This window comes from Pantherophis guttatus, chromosome 7, assembly GCF_059756535.1.
Source record: "Pantherophis guttatus breed Tessera chromosome 7, ASM5975653v1, whole genome shotgun sequence".
Taxonomy (NCBI): Eukaryota; Metazoa; Chordata; class Lepidosauria; order Squamata; family Colubridae; genus Pantherophis; species Pantherophis guttatus.
Genome location: NC_142069.1, coordinates 90609099 through 90623090, shown reverse-complemented (window position 1 = coordinate 90623090; position 13992 = coordinate 90609099). Strand labels below are relative to the sequence as shown.

The following is a 13992-nucleotide window of genomic DNA, read 5'->3' as shown; positions in this document are numbered from 1 at the left end:
CTCACTTCCCTGCAGTTGCTGAGCAAGACGCTTTGTTAAACAGACGGAGAGGGGAACTGCGTAATCTTTTGCAGGCCTCCGCTAGACAGGTAGTCCTCGACTTAGCACAACAATTGAGTCCCAAACTTCCACTGCTAAGCTAAACATTTTTGAAGTTAATTTTATGACCATTTTTGAATCACTGCGGTTGTTAAGTTAGCAACACGGTTGTTAAGTGAATCCGGTTTCCCCACTGACTTGTCAGGAGGTTGCAAAAGGGGATCGCCTGACACCTCCCCCTGCAACTGTCATAAATACAAATCAGTTGTGAAGCTTCTGTATTTTGATCATGTGACCATGGGGAGGTTGTGTGAAAAACGGTCATAAATTCGCTTTTTTCAGTGCCAATGTAATTTCGGTCCCTAAATGAACTGGATGTAGGAGATGACCAGGCTGAGTCCGAGGGAGGGGTCAAACACATCATCAGTCATGAGTCCCTGCATGTCCATAAGAGCGCTAAGTCCAGCCTCTCTTATCTCCCGCTCTTTTCCCTTGACCATTAGTAGCTCAGATTCTTGTAGAGAGCTTTAGCTTTCAATCAATCTTTATACAGGTAGTCCTCGACTTACGACCATAACAGAGCCCAGAATTTATGTTGCTAAGTGACACATTTGCGAAGTGAGTTTTGTCCCATTTTACAACTTTTTCTCGCTACATTTCTTAAAGGGAATCCCTGCAGCTGATAAATTAGTAACACGGTTATTAAGTGAATCCAGCTACCCCCTTGACTTTGCTTGCCAGGAGGTCGCAAAAGGGGATCACGTGACCCCGGGACTCTGCAACCATCGTAAATATGAGCCAGTTGCCAAGCGCCTGAATTTTGATCACATAAGCATGGGGGATGCTGCAAAGGTTGTAATTGTGAAAAACTGTCATAAATCACTTTTTTTTTCAGTGCCATTGTAACTTTGAATGGTCAGTAAATGAATTGTTGTAAGTTGAGGACCACTGGTGCAGCATTCTGTTTTTCCTTTTGGATAAAAGCTCTTCCTCTTCCTCTCCCTGCATTATCTGAATTCAGTGCATTGAGGCAGGAGAAAAGTTTTTTTGGGGTACATGTTCGAATCATGCCACCTTCACACTTCCCCAGCTAATCACAGGTTGGGAAGAACGAAAGGCACAAATAAAATGAGCCCATCCATCAAAGCACAGAATAAAATACAGGTGCTCCTTGATTTACAACGGTTCACTTAGTTGTAACATCTGCACTGAAAAAAGGGGCTTATGGTTGTTTTTCACACTTACGACCATTGCAAGCCTCCCCCCCCATAGTCATGTGATCAAAATTCAGACGCTTTTGGATAAAAGCTCCTCCCCCTACCCCTGCAGAATCTGAACTCGGTGCATGGAGTCCATGCAAAGTAGTAAAATAGGTCAAAACTCACTTATCAACATCAATCTTGGAATCAATTGTGGTCGTAAGTCAAAGACTACTTGTACTAGCTACCATTATAACTATTTTTTTTTAAATTGCAAGTTAACTTTTAAACTAGCAGGTCGGTTCGTGGGCCACTCTCACTGTAGGGATGCCTTGGCAATTTGCTTCGCGTCAAAGTACGGGCAGTCCTCGTCTTACAAGAGTTCATTTAGCGACCATTCAAAGTTACAAACGGCACTGAAAAAAGTGACTTATGGCCGCTTTTCACACTGCAGCCTTGCCCATGGCCACAAGATCAAAATTCAGAGGCTTGGCAACAGACTCACACTTATGACGGTCGCAGCGTCCCGGGGGGGTGTCACGTGATCCCCTTTTGCGACCACCTCCTGACCAGCAAAGTCGATGGGGGAAGTCAGATTCGCTTTAACAACAGCGCGACTCACTTAACAACCGCAGGGATTCACTTACCGACCGTGGCAAGGGAAGTCGTAAAACGGGGGCGGGCGGAAAAGCATGGTCGTAAGTCGAGGACTAACTGCAATAAAAGGAGGAAGCAGCCATCCCTTTTGCAAGGTGGGAAGCTTGATTTAAATAATGCAAGAGCCCCCGCCACCCGTTATTTTTTCAACCCCATAGACCCCCCCTCCCATAACACATACACACACAATCACACAACGTATGTTGCCTTACAGCAGCCACTCTTGACTTTCAGACTCTCTTCTACTTCCAGGGAGCAGATCGCGCATGCGCCCTGAGCATCTTTCACTCTCGGCCGAATCACAGAGGGCGGGGAGAGGGAAAAGAGGGAGAGAGAGCGAGCAACTAACGTCTCGCGAGACTTCGGGCGGGACGCTTCATTGGCTAGGGAATTCCCCCGCCTTTTTTTTTTTTTTTCAGGCTAAGCAAAACCTCGCGAGACTTCCAAGCGAAGTTTCCTCCGGGAGGGGAGCGTCGAGAGAGGAAGGGAAAAAAAAAAAAAAGAAACCCACCTCGCGATATTTCACTACCTAGGCAAAGGGGAGGGACGGAGGGAGAGGCCAAATCTCGCGATAACTCGCTTCGCCCGCATCGGTCTCCCTCTCTCTCTTCTTTCTCCAAGCGGCGGCCAGCGGCTCTCGCGCTTACCTACCTCACCGCTGCCCCATGGGGTCGCCCGGCCGGCCGGTGCCTCTTCCTCTTGTCCTTCGAGCTGCCGCCGTGTGAAGGGGCGACGCGGTAGGCGGACGGCGAAGCGGCGGAGCCGCCGGCGTCCCTCCACATCCTCTCGCCCGCGTCTGCGCCCTGCCGGGTGGGGGGGGCGCAAAGGAATGAATCGGAACCATCGGTGAGAGGGGAGTTTTTTGTTTTTTTTTGGTGGCGGTTGGAGGAGGGTGCGCGCGCACGCGTCCTCTGAGGTGGATGCGCGCGTGAGGGGAGGGGGGAAAGAGAGCGTGTGTGGCCTAGCCGCGCTCTGATTGGCTGGCGGGGTGGGCGCGCGGGAGCGACGGTTGGGAAAGGCCGTTAAAACGGTTCCTGAGGGGGGGGGAGGGGGACGCTTTTTTTTTTCCTTCTTTCCCCCTCCCCCCTTTCAAGGCCGCGCCGAGGCCGGAGATGCCCGACGGGGCTATTCGGGAGCGGGACGCCCCTGCCTGAGGGGGAAAGCCCCTGCGTCATCTATAAGAGATGTGGGGATGGGGATATAGGCGGAAATTTTTTATTTATTCGTTCAGTCATTCATTTACTTATTTATTTGCTTATATGCCTTGTCCCTGTGTCGTATAATGGATGTGAGTAGGCGCATATTTTTTCTTTATGTGTTTGTTTATTGGTCATGTCCCTGTGTCACATAATATATGTGGGGATATGCATAATCAATTAATTAACTAATTATTGGCCATGTCCCTGTGTCATATATGTGGGGATATGCATAATTAACTAATTAATTATTGGCCATGTCCCTGTGTCATATAATATATGTGGGGATATGCATAATCAATTAATTAACTAATTATTGGCCATGTCCCTGTGTCATATATGTGGGGATATGCATAATTAACTAATTAATTATTGCCAATGTCCCTGTGTCATATAATACATGTGGGGATATACATAATTAATTAACTAATTATTGGCCATGTCCCTGTGTCATATAATACATGTGGGGATATACATAATTAATTAATTAATTATTGGCCATGTCCCTGTGTCATATAATGTGGGGATATGCATAATCAATTAACTAATTAATTATTGGCCATGTCCCTGTGTCATATAATATATGTGGGGATATGCATAATCAACTCATTAATTATTGGCTATGTCCCTGTGTCATATAATATATGTGGGGATATGCATAATCAACTCATTAATTATTGGCCATGTCCCTGTCTCATATAATATATGTGGGGATATGCATAATCAATTAATTAATTAACTAACTAATTATTGCCCATGTCCCTGTGTCATATATGTGGGGATATGCATAATTAACTAATTAATTATTGGCCATGTCCCTGTGTCATATAATACATGTGGGGATATACATAATCAATTAACTAACTAATTATTGGCCATGTCCCTGTGTCATATAATACATGTGGGGATATACATAATTAATTAACTAATTATTGGTCTTGGCCCTGTGTCATATAATGTGGGGATATGCATAATCAATTAACTCATTAATTATTGGCCATGTCCCTGTATCATATATGTTGGGATATGCATAATCAGTTAATTATTTATTGGTCTTGGCTCTGTGTCCTATAATGTATGTGGGGGATGTGAGTAAATGCATATTTTTATTTATTTATTAGGCATGTCCCTGTGTCATATACTATATGTGGGGATATGCATAATTAACTAACTACTTATTGGCCATGTCCCTGTGGCATACAATATATGTGGGGGTATGCATAATTAATCAATACATTAATTAATAGTCATGTCCTTGTGTCATATAATATATGTGGTTATATGCATCATTTTTTATTCATTTATTGGCCACATTTATGTAGTGTACATTGGAGGTTGGTGACCCTTTAAGAGCCGAATGCCACGAAATTTCATTTTCATGTATGCTGATTAGTGTACATTTAAAGGGACAATAAAAATAATTTCCCTCCATCCTGGCCTGGAACTGAAGGGAGCAAAGGCCAGGCCTGGCAAGAAGTGGGCCAAGCTTGGGTCTCCTCTCCTTCTTTAAGAGGGCTTGGGTGTCTCTGCATACCACCTTATTTTTTAGCCTGGTGGAGTGTGTTGTGAGGATATTTAACACATTTGTTTTATACCTATTCCTGGGCATTGTTGGGAGTTTAGTCTTTGGCAGAGGGAGACACTGTAAACAGAGCAAATCCCTCCTCCTTTCTGGCACTGATGATGTTCCCTAGTTGGGCAATGAAACATCTGCAAGAAAATACAGGTAATCCTCAATTTACAATGGTTTATTTGGTGAACCGTTCAAACTGCACTGAAAAAAAGAGACGACCCTTTTTTACATTTCCCACCATTATAGCAGTCCCATGATTACATGATCGCAATTTGGATGCTTGGGACAACTGGTTGATATTTATGATGGTTGCTGTGTCTCCCGAGTCATTGTGACCTGACAAGCAAAGTCAATGAGGAACCCAGATTCACTTAACAACCATGTTACTAATGTAACAGTCCTTCGGGAGTAGGGCGGTATACAAATCAAAATAAACTAAACAGCTGCAGTGATTCATTTGAGGCAAGAAAAGTTGTAAAATGTGGCAAAACTCACTTAACAAATTTCTCAGCAACATAAATTTGGGGCTAAGGTGTGGTTGTAAATTGAGGACTATCTGTAACCAAGCTCATAGAGCACCAAGGATCCTACAGTCCTCTTCCTCTTCCCTGCAAACTCCACTCCCTTCCAGCACTGTTGATGTTACCTAGTTGGGCAAGGAAACCACTGAGCTCAGAGACCATAAAAGATCCCACAGTTTTTCCTCCTCTCCCTCCCTCTCCTTGTACTGATTATGTTACTTAGGGGTATAAATACAATATTAGCTACATTCAAAAGAAAATGAGAAGCTGATACAGGAACTAAAGTACAATAACATCTGCAAGATTACAAAATGCAGATGTTATTGTAGTTTAGTGCCTGTGTCAAGTTCTCAGCTTCCCATTTTATTTGGAATGTAGCCAATAATAGTTTCCCTCCATTGTTGCATCTCTATTTCAGTCAGTTCACAAATACTGTACAATATGCTGAGTGATACTGATAAGAGCACCCAAGAGATTCAGTATTCAGATTTCCCTAAGTTAGTGAGAAAGTGATCAATGATCAGTGAAGAGGATTTATTTCTAAACAAGGTAACTCAGAAAATCAGTAGATACCTTAAAAACAGTAAGAAAACTTTTGCAGAAAGTTATGTTTAAATTTAGGAGTTTTATTTAAAAGCTCATTTGTGATTTCCTTTTCTGTTACGAAAACTCTACATATGTATCAGACAGGAAATATTAAATTAGGGTAATTTGCAAAGTAGGTTCTTGTTGCTGCAGTTGCTTTGTGACAAACAATAAAATAACCTTTGAACAGGAAGCGGGGGTGACCTGAATTGTTTGTGTATTTTACCAGTGTCACCATTTAGCAAGGAATAACTACAAGCAATAGATTTCTGTGAAATCAAAACTTATTAATGTTTCCCCTAATTCTTATGTTGTATTATGAGGGTGCAAAAGATTTTTTTATATTGTTATTGATGTATACTTTGTCAGTGCAGAAGCCTCATTCAATGTATTGGAGTCACCAAGAGGCCTTGCATACTTATACAATACTGTTACAAAAATTAAAAAGTCTCTCAACATGATAAGTTTCAGAATATCTAGGATGACAGTTAATATTCTACTCAAAATACAGGACATACAGATTGGAAGCATGGCAATATAATTTCCAAGCTGTGATTTACAAGTAATATAAATTAAGGCAATCCTGTGCAGAAGTCTATCTTGCGTCTGTATTGTATCAAGATGTACTATAGAATAATATAGTATAAAGGATAAAATAAACCTTCAGTGACATTAACAAAAGGAAAAAGACTCACACATTTTCATACTTCATTTAGTCTGCATGTTCAGGATGCCAGACAACTTAAATGCTGCTTCTGACAAACTCAAATGTGGAAGGGTAGCTGATGTTGTATAACATTATCTTCTATTTTAATTTTTAGAAATGAGTTGCACAATTGAGAAGGCCCTAGCTGATGCCAAAGCGTTAGTGGAGCGATTAAGAGAGCATGACACTGCAGCAGAAGCACTCATTGAACAAACTACCGATCTCAACAAACGAGTGGAAGCAATGAAACAGGTTTTTCTTCTCTCTTAATAATTATTATTCAGAAACTAACTGCTTCATTCTGGTATTTTAAAATGTGCAGATTTAAAAGTGCAAAAAACTTAGTTCTGCATTTTTTTATTTTGATAAGGCTGTAAGATATTGAATTATCTTTCTTGCATGAGTATTATGATTAAAAATGGCATTTCACTTTTTAAGAGGAGGAAAAAGCTTGAAATTTGAAAATGGATTAATTCCAATTAATATATAATACATAATTTTATAAATTTTCATGTATTTACTTTCAAAATGGAACTTGTTTTATGTTTTATTGCTCAACTCTTAAGATTTTTTTAGTTCTTACTATGAACCAAGAATGTAAACATGAATAGCAATACATAGCATACTGTAATCCAAAATCAGTTAAAACCTGTTCTCCAAGATCTGAAATGGTACCATTAAAACCTGCTGTCCACCTCTTAATTAGAGAAGGTGCCAGATGAATCTCTTAAATTGTAGACTTTTTTTTTTTTTTTTTTTTGCATTTAAGCAATATTAAATATTTACCTATGCACTGGTAAATTTGGTGATTTTGAAGCTGCTGCAATATTTTTAATATTTACAGCAAACAACAATTTGTAATACGATTGCAATATGTTAATGTTTTCATAGGTAACTTCAGATAGCAGACATTTTAATGAGTTCAATTTTACTGAAATGGAATTTTATTATAAATATTCTGTATTTGATAGTTAAGTTATTCAAAGTGGTCAGCTTTTAAATTCACATTCGAAAAATATAAAAACAATTTTTATGGATTCATAATACTATACTGTATTAAAATGTCTGGTTTTGAAATTGAAATTCATCTTTGTTTTTAATACCAGATATCTGATAATTTTTTGCCATTCTGTCTGTTTTATAATTTCAGTACCAGGAAGAAATTCAAGAACTTAACGAAGTAGCAAGACATAGGCCTCGATCTTCCTTGGTCTTAGGTATCCAGCAGGAAAACAGACAGATTAGAGAACTACAACAAGAAAATAAAGGTTAATAAGCGTTCAGTTAAGAAGAATCCCGTTTACTATCAAAATAGCCCAAGATTACTCTTTAAAATTCAGCATGCTTTATTAGGATAGTCAAATACTTAATAGCTTACAATAATATATCAGTCCATCTTCCTATTATGATGTGTGCATAAGCCAGTAAAATATCTGAAGGATCTGTTGCAATTATTCCCAACTTCTGGTGCTTTAGTATGTGTGTGTGTGGGAGCAGAGCGCGAGTAATGTAATAATAGTATTCTGTATACATTTTAATGCATCTTTCTTAATATGGCGTTGGAAGCATGCAGCATCTGGAACCAAAAGCAGGAAAATTATTATGGTTGCTCTTGGCCCTCTTTAAGGGAACCAGGTATTTTTCCTGAGCCCACTCAGCAGCAGCACAGGATCAAAAAAAAAATTTCTTTTGAATTAGGCAAGCATCTTTGCCCAAGTATTTGGGGTATAGATCTGAATAATAAACATCTGGACATTGCATTATTATTCACAATGTAATTTGCTTTACAAACATTTTTGTAATGTAGTATTTTATAAATTTAAACGTCAGCCTTTTTGCCAGAGGTTATTATGAATGCTATTCTAATTAATAGAAATAGCTGCATTTTCAATAACTCTTTTTACTTCCATCAGCCATATCTTATGCTGCAAAATACTTAAAATTCTTTTCTTGCATGGTGTCATATAACGGCTTTTCATGATGAAGAAATAGTAGTCCATATAAATAAAAACTTTGGGAATTGCTGATATATTTCACAGTATTTGAATTATCTGCACAGATAGAAATTTTTCCTTCATGAGATAGTTAAAGGCAACCAAGATTCTGCTTGATTCTATTTATCAAGTAGAAAGGGTGGGGTTGTGTTTACGTAGGGTTAAATTGTGTATAAATTTAATAAATAAATAAAAATAGCTGTGCATGTTAAATTTGCTGTGTTTTCTGACAGAACTCCGTACGTCTCTCGAAGAACATCAGTGTGCCTTGGAGCTAATAATGAGCAAATATAGAGAACAGATGTTTAGATTGCTCATGGCCAGCAAAAAAGACGATCCGGGTATAGTAATGAAGTTAAAGGAACAGCACTCCAAGGTAACAGGCCCTTAATGTTTGTATAAATCTCTTCTGGCACTGGGCTTTACTTTGGGTACTACAGATTTTATTTGCTGTCTTAATTTGGTGCAAAACAACACACAACTTAAATCAGATTTTACATTCTTGACCTGAAAAATGGCAATGACAGAAAGAAGATTTGCAAAGTCAAATCTGGCCCTTTGTTAAGGAAGTACAGTTAATCCTCAACTTGATGGCCACAATTGAGCTCAAAATTTCTGTCGTTAAGCAAGACAGTTGTTAAGTAAGTTTTGCTCCATTTTACAACCTTTCATGCCAGAGTTTTTAAGTTGGTTATACGGTTTAGTGAATCTGGCTTCACTAAATTGATTTTGCTTGTTAGAAGGTCACAAAAGGGGTTGATTTTGCTTGTTAGAAGGTCACAAAAGGGGTTCATATGACCTTGGGAAACTGCAGCTGTCATAAGTACAAGTCAGTTGCCAAGTATCTAAATTTTTATCACTTGAGCATGGGAATGCTACAAAGGTCGTAAGTGAAAAATGATCATAAGTCACTTTTTTCAGTGCCCTGGTAACTTTGAACGGTCACTAAAGGAACTGTTGTAAGTCGAGGACTATTTGTAGTTAAATCAATATCCTCTGCTTTGTGGAGCCCTTGTACCAGACATGGCACTTTGAAATAATATCATCCCTCCTGGTAGATCACTGTAGCAAGATATATACATGTGGACGTGGACTTTTTTAGTAGTCAATAAATACTTAAAAATCTCAAAGGAAGGTAACAAAACATTGACTGATTTTATTTGATTTGTATTGCCTCCCATGTCACCTCGGTGGGTCACAGCAACAAAGTGATATTTAACTATGGTTTCTATAAAACTTTAGAGACGTACTGTATAGACATCAACTCCCAGAATTCTCCACCAGCATGGTCATTGCTAGGAACGCTAGAAATTCAAATCCACACAACTCCAATTTTTATAGGTAATTTTGGTCTGTGACCATACCTAATGTTAACTAATATTCGATTTAATAATGTAATGACTTGAAAACTATTCATTACGAAGCTTTTACTGTGGAGGAAATTTGAGACTTAACCAAAAATTAAACTAGTTTTGTTTATTGATTATAACAATTATGATTATGAAGATGATCTGTTGTAACAGCAAAATAGCATTCAGGAGGTGTTTTAAAACTAAAAGTATTGTCCTTTGTTAATGTTACTTTACTCTTGATCTAGGAATTGCAAGTACATGTGGACCAAATCACGGAAATGGCAGCAGTAATGAGAAAAGCCATTGAAATTGATGAGCAGCAGGGTTGCAAAGAACAAGAACGTATTTTTCAGCTTGAGGTAGGATTTAAACACTGGAAAAATGAATATATTATTTTTAAACTAGTAAATTCAAAGAATTATTAAAATAAGAATGTTAAAGTCACATCTGAAGATAAATTGCTCTGGGTAATCTGGAAGTGTTGCTTTAAAAATTCATTAAACACACAGCTGGGTTCCCAATGTATAATGAGCAGTAGCTTCTACTTTAAAATTAAATATTTGTTTTAAAAGATAAATGTTTTGAATTCAGAGTCTCAATTGTTTGCTCAGAGTGGCCAGAAGAAATGCTGTTCTTGTTAACTTCAGTTCCTGAGTAAAAGCACATTTGTTCACATTTACCTCTGCATCCCATTCCCAAGTCCAGCTCTTTAGACTAAGGTTAAATTCCAGAGGAACTGAAGAACTACAGGTAGTCCTCGATTTATGACCATAATTGAGCCCAGAATTTCTGTTGCTAAGCGAGACAGTTAAGTAAGCTTTGCTCCATTTTATGGCCTTTCTTGCTACAGTTGTTAAGTCCATCACTGCAGTTGTTAAGTTAGTAACGGTTGTTAAGTGAATCAGGCTTCCCCATTGACTTTGCTTGTCAGAAGGTTGCAAAAAGGGATCACATGGCCTTGGGACACAGCAACAGTCATAAATATGAACCGGTTGCCAAGCATCTGAATTGAGATGAATCATGAATTGAATCATGGAGATGCTGCAAAGATCGTAACTGAAAGGTCGTAAATCACATTTTTCAGTGCTGCCGTAACTGAATGGTCACTAAACAAACTTGTAAGTCAAGGACTGTATATTTTGCATGGGTATACCGGTAGAGTGCTGTTGCCTCAACCAGTTTACAAGGTCCTTTTGTTTTCCCCATCCCTTATAGTGAGAATGAGAGAAGTCAGACTTTCAAATCAAAGAAAAGTACATCTTCTGCCTAGTCCTTAATTTTAGTACTTTTCCATATGCTTGAAAAAACCGAAATCTTCCTGTGAAAATCTTTGTGCCCTAGTGGCCTCTAATGAGTGACTCCGCTAGTAAAAGACACTTAGCTTGGGTGCTTCAGTACGCTGGTGCTGTGGTATTCAAGGATGGTACGTCAACATCACCTCAAGGGACGGGATTGTAGAAGAATGTGGAGATAACCTTGATGAAAGATTGCAGAAGCCATTAAGGAAAGAGAAACAACAACTTAATGCTGGGAAGGGGAAGAGCATTTTCGTTCCTTGTCATGCCGCTTTAAAGCATTGTTTTGTTGCTTACAGCAGGAAAACAAAGGACTGAGAGAAATACTGCAGATAACCAGAGAATCGTTCCTGAATCTTAAGGAAGATGCCTCAGAAAGTACATCTCTGTCAGCACTAGTAACAAACAGTGACTTGAGTCTGAGAAAAAATTAAAGTGCTTATGAACACGGTCTGGTTGTAACAGCAAGAAGTATCAAAGCAGATATTTTCTAATGGGCATTGAAAAATTAATATATCCTAAATCCGGTTGATTCTTTTACACCATGTATAGAATATAATACTCAGCGATTGGTGGAGGAAAATATTCAAAGCACAGTCATATACAGTAATTGATCTACTCCAGGACACAGTCACTGTATTGCTGATGTTTTTAAATCTCTTGCTTTCCTAAATTTGAGGGGTTGTTTTGTAAGAATTCGGTTTTAGTGCATTGCTAGTGTAACACTTGAAACTCTCTTTCATATGGGCAGGAACTTCATTTTTAAATATAAATAATTCCACAAGAATAACAGCACCTTTTTAAAAAGATAATTTCATGGGGGAAACGATGGGGCTGGTGAGAAATTTGCTGACATTTGTTGTTAATGTTAAGTATTTTTTAGCTCTTCTCAAAACTTAGGGATTAATAGGATGTGTTAAGATCAGTCAGTAAGCAATAAAAGTTAAGGGAACTTTTGCACACTGAGGTATTTCTGAAATATATTCTTTTACAACCAGTAACTGATGGGAAATATAGTGAAATTACAAAAGAAAAATCTGTTTAGATCCCTATGAAATTTAACAGATCCACATCATGTTTTAGTTAGCATAAACATGGAAGAACTTTTTCTTACCTTTCAGTAAGTCAAGATAAGTCATTAATGTGTATGTAAATAACTTGAGGTTCATATGTGCTTTCATGTGAGATATCCTGCGAATTAAAAAAACCCGCTTATGAAATGCTTGAGAGTTTTATAGAATATTTTTGGAGAAAACATCCAATTAAGGGATGGGAAATGCTTCATGTCGATAGCTAAAAGCAGTTGGGTTCAGCGGGGTTCCATACGCACAATGGGTTTCGATGCCTTTATCCTTTTTTTACTCCTAGCCAATGAAACATGGTAGCTCTTTTTTGGAAAGCTATCCCAGAATTTGCAGAATGGTTTATCAGGAAGTTGAGTATCTACCAATTGAAAGAAGAAACAGGATAGTTTATTTCCTAATTTGCCTCCCTGCACGAAGGGTACTTGGGAATTAAGGCAAGTGTCTCTTTAAGAGTAAACCTTAACTTTAGATTTTAATAAGTGACTTTTCAAAAATATACCAGGAGCCGCTTGTTTTCGTATATGAGGGGTAGCCGTCTGGCAAATAAATCTTAGTTCTAACATAACGACATGGAAAAACAGGTAAACTTGTCTTGATAAGCTGAAACTTTTTGAAAATGCATTTTTGTAAGAAGAGATTCTAGTTTTCAGGGAGCCTGGCTAAAAAAGCAGGCCTCCATTAGTCATTTATAGACCACTTAACTAATTAGCTGAGCTGAAATTATTTCCCACTTATTCGAGGAATGTACATAGAATTAAAAATGGAAGGGAAATGTGTTAATTCTCAAATTTGCTTGGAATAACACTTGGTGGTACAGTTTCGGATCAAATTTGCATGTCGTTATCATGTTTTTTCCAAGTTGTTCCTAGAAGTTTTGTTAAGCTCATTAAGAGTTTACCAGTGATTTTATTATGCTGGCTGGGGAGAATCAGCAACTGTTTAATTCTGATTTTAAACTGTGACCTACTATTATGCTTTTATTGGTAAATATTTTTGGCATAGTAGTTCATTCAAACATCATAGTGCATATTTAGCCAACAAATATCTTTAGCTGAACTCTAGACATACTCCTAGATAATTTTTATTATCTGGCATTCCAGTCTTAAAATATTTTCCACAGCTTATTTATATTAATGCCAATATTTTTCAAAAAACGAGCTGCTCAAAATATATTGCTAATTTCAATATTCAGATGTTTATATCTATGCCCAGTTCATTAAATACCTCAGTAAAAAGGAATTTATTCATAATTTTTGCTTAGAGAGGTGAACTCTTAACTTTACAAAGCAAACTGTAGACAAAAGATCTATTAGGCTGAGCACAAGAATTTGTATAACATGTTTTCCTTCTCTAGATAAGAATTTCTCAGATATGTATCCCCCTTTGTAAATTCTAAAATATGTTTGTAAATAGGAGTTAACAAAAAATTATTTTCTTGATATTTGGTGTGTAAAGTCAAAACTATCTGTTGTGCACTTGATACAGCACTGTCAAAATGCAGTCTTCCTCAGAACCTTACTATGTAAATGTGGAAACCCTCAAGTTTGTGAAATAGATGTCATTAGCTCACCAAGAATTATTTATGGAAGCATGCTTGAAAAATAACTTGTATCTGTAACTTACTGTGGTCATCTAGTTGAAACCTTAATTTGTCAAGGGGTGTACCTACCATTTACTTTTCCTCTCGTGTGGCATGGCCATTTTCTATCTCATTTTTGTATTGCAAATGCTTGAAATGACCTTATTGGTGAGAATGCAATCTGTACAGTAAACTTATTTTTACCAGTAAA

The 13992-nt window shown here is 38.0% G+C and overlaps 2 protein-coding genes across 6 annotated transcripts in view; one reads left to right on the top strand and one right to left on the bottom strand.

Moving 5' to 3' along the window:
- INTS13 (integrator complex subunit 13) overlaps positions 1-2879 on the bottom strand; it is a 26689-nt gene extending 23810 nt beyond the window's left edge. Inside the window, exon 1 of one of the 2 annotated variants that reach the window (XM_060694903.2) lies at positions 2547-2879. In XM_060694903.2, the coding sequence (XP_060550886.1) occupies positions 2547-2677 (131 nt within the window). In that variant the 5' untranslated portion in view covers positions 2678-2879. Of the gene's footprint in view, positions 1-2107; positions 2209-2546 lie in introns of those variants that run through there. The other variant, XM_060694904.2, reaches the window with a different exon arrangement.
- FGFR1OP2 (FGFR1 oncogene partner 2) lies at positions 2332-13992 on the top strand. Of its 4 annotated transcripts, none has more exons than XM_034422107.3 (6): positions 2332-2741; positions 6592-6728; positions 7627-7744; positions 8704-8846; positions 10068-10181; positions 11417-13992. In XM_034422107.3, exons 2-6 carry the CDS (start codon positions 6594-6596, stop codon positions 11549-11551), a joined length of 645 nt encoding a protein of 214 aa, XP_034277998.1. In that variant the 5' UTR covers positions 2332-2741; positions 6592-6593; the 3' UTR covers positions 11552-13992. The 4 variants fall into 4 exon arrangements, with proteins under 4 accessions (XP_034277998.1, XP_034278001.1, XP_034277999.1 ...); XM_034422110.3 differs by having other exon boundaries at positions 2469-2741; positions 11420-13992; XM_034422108.3 differs by lacking the exon at positions 2332-2741 and adding an exon at positions 2844-3183.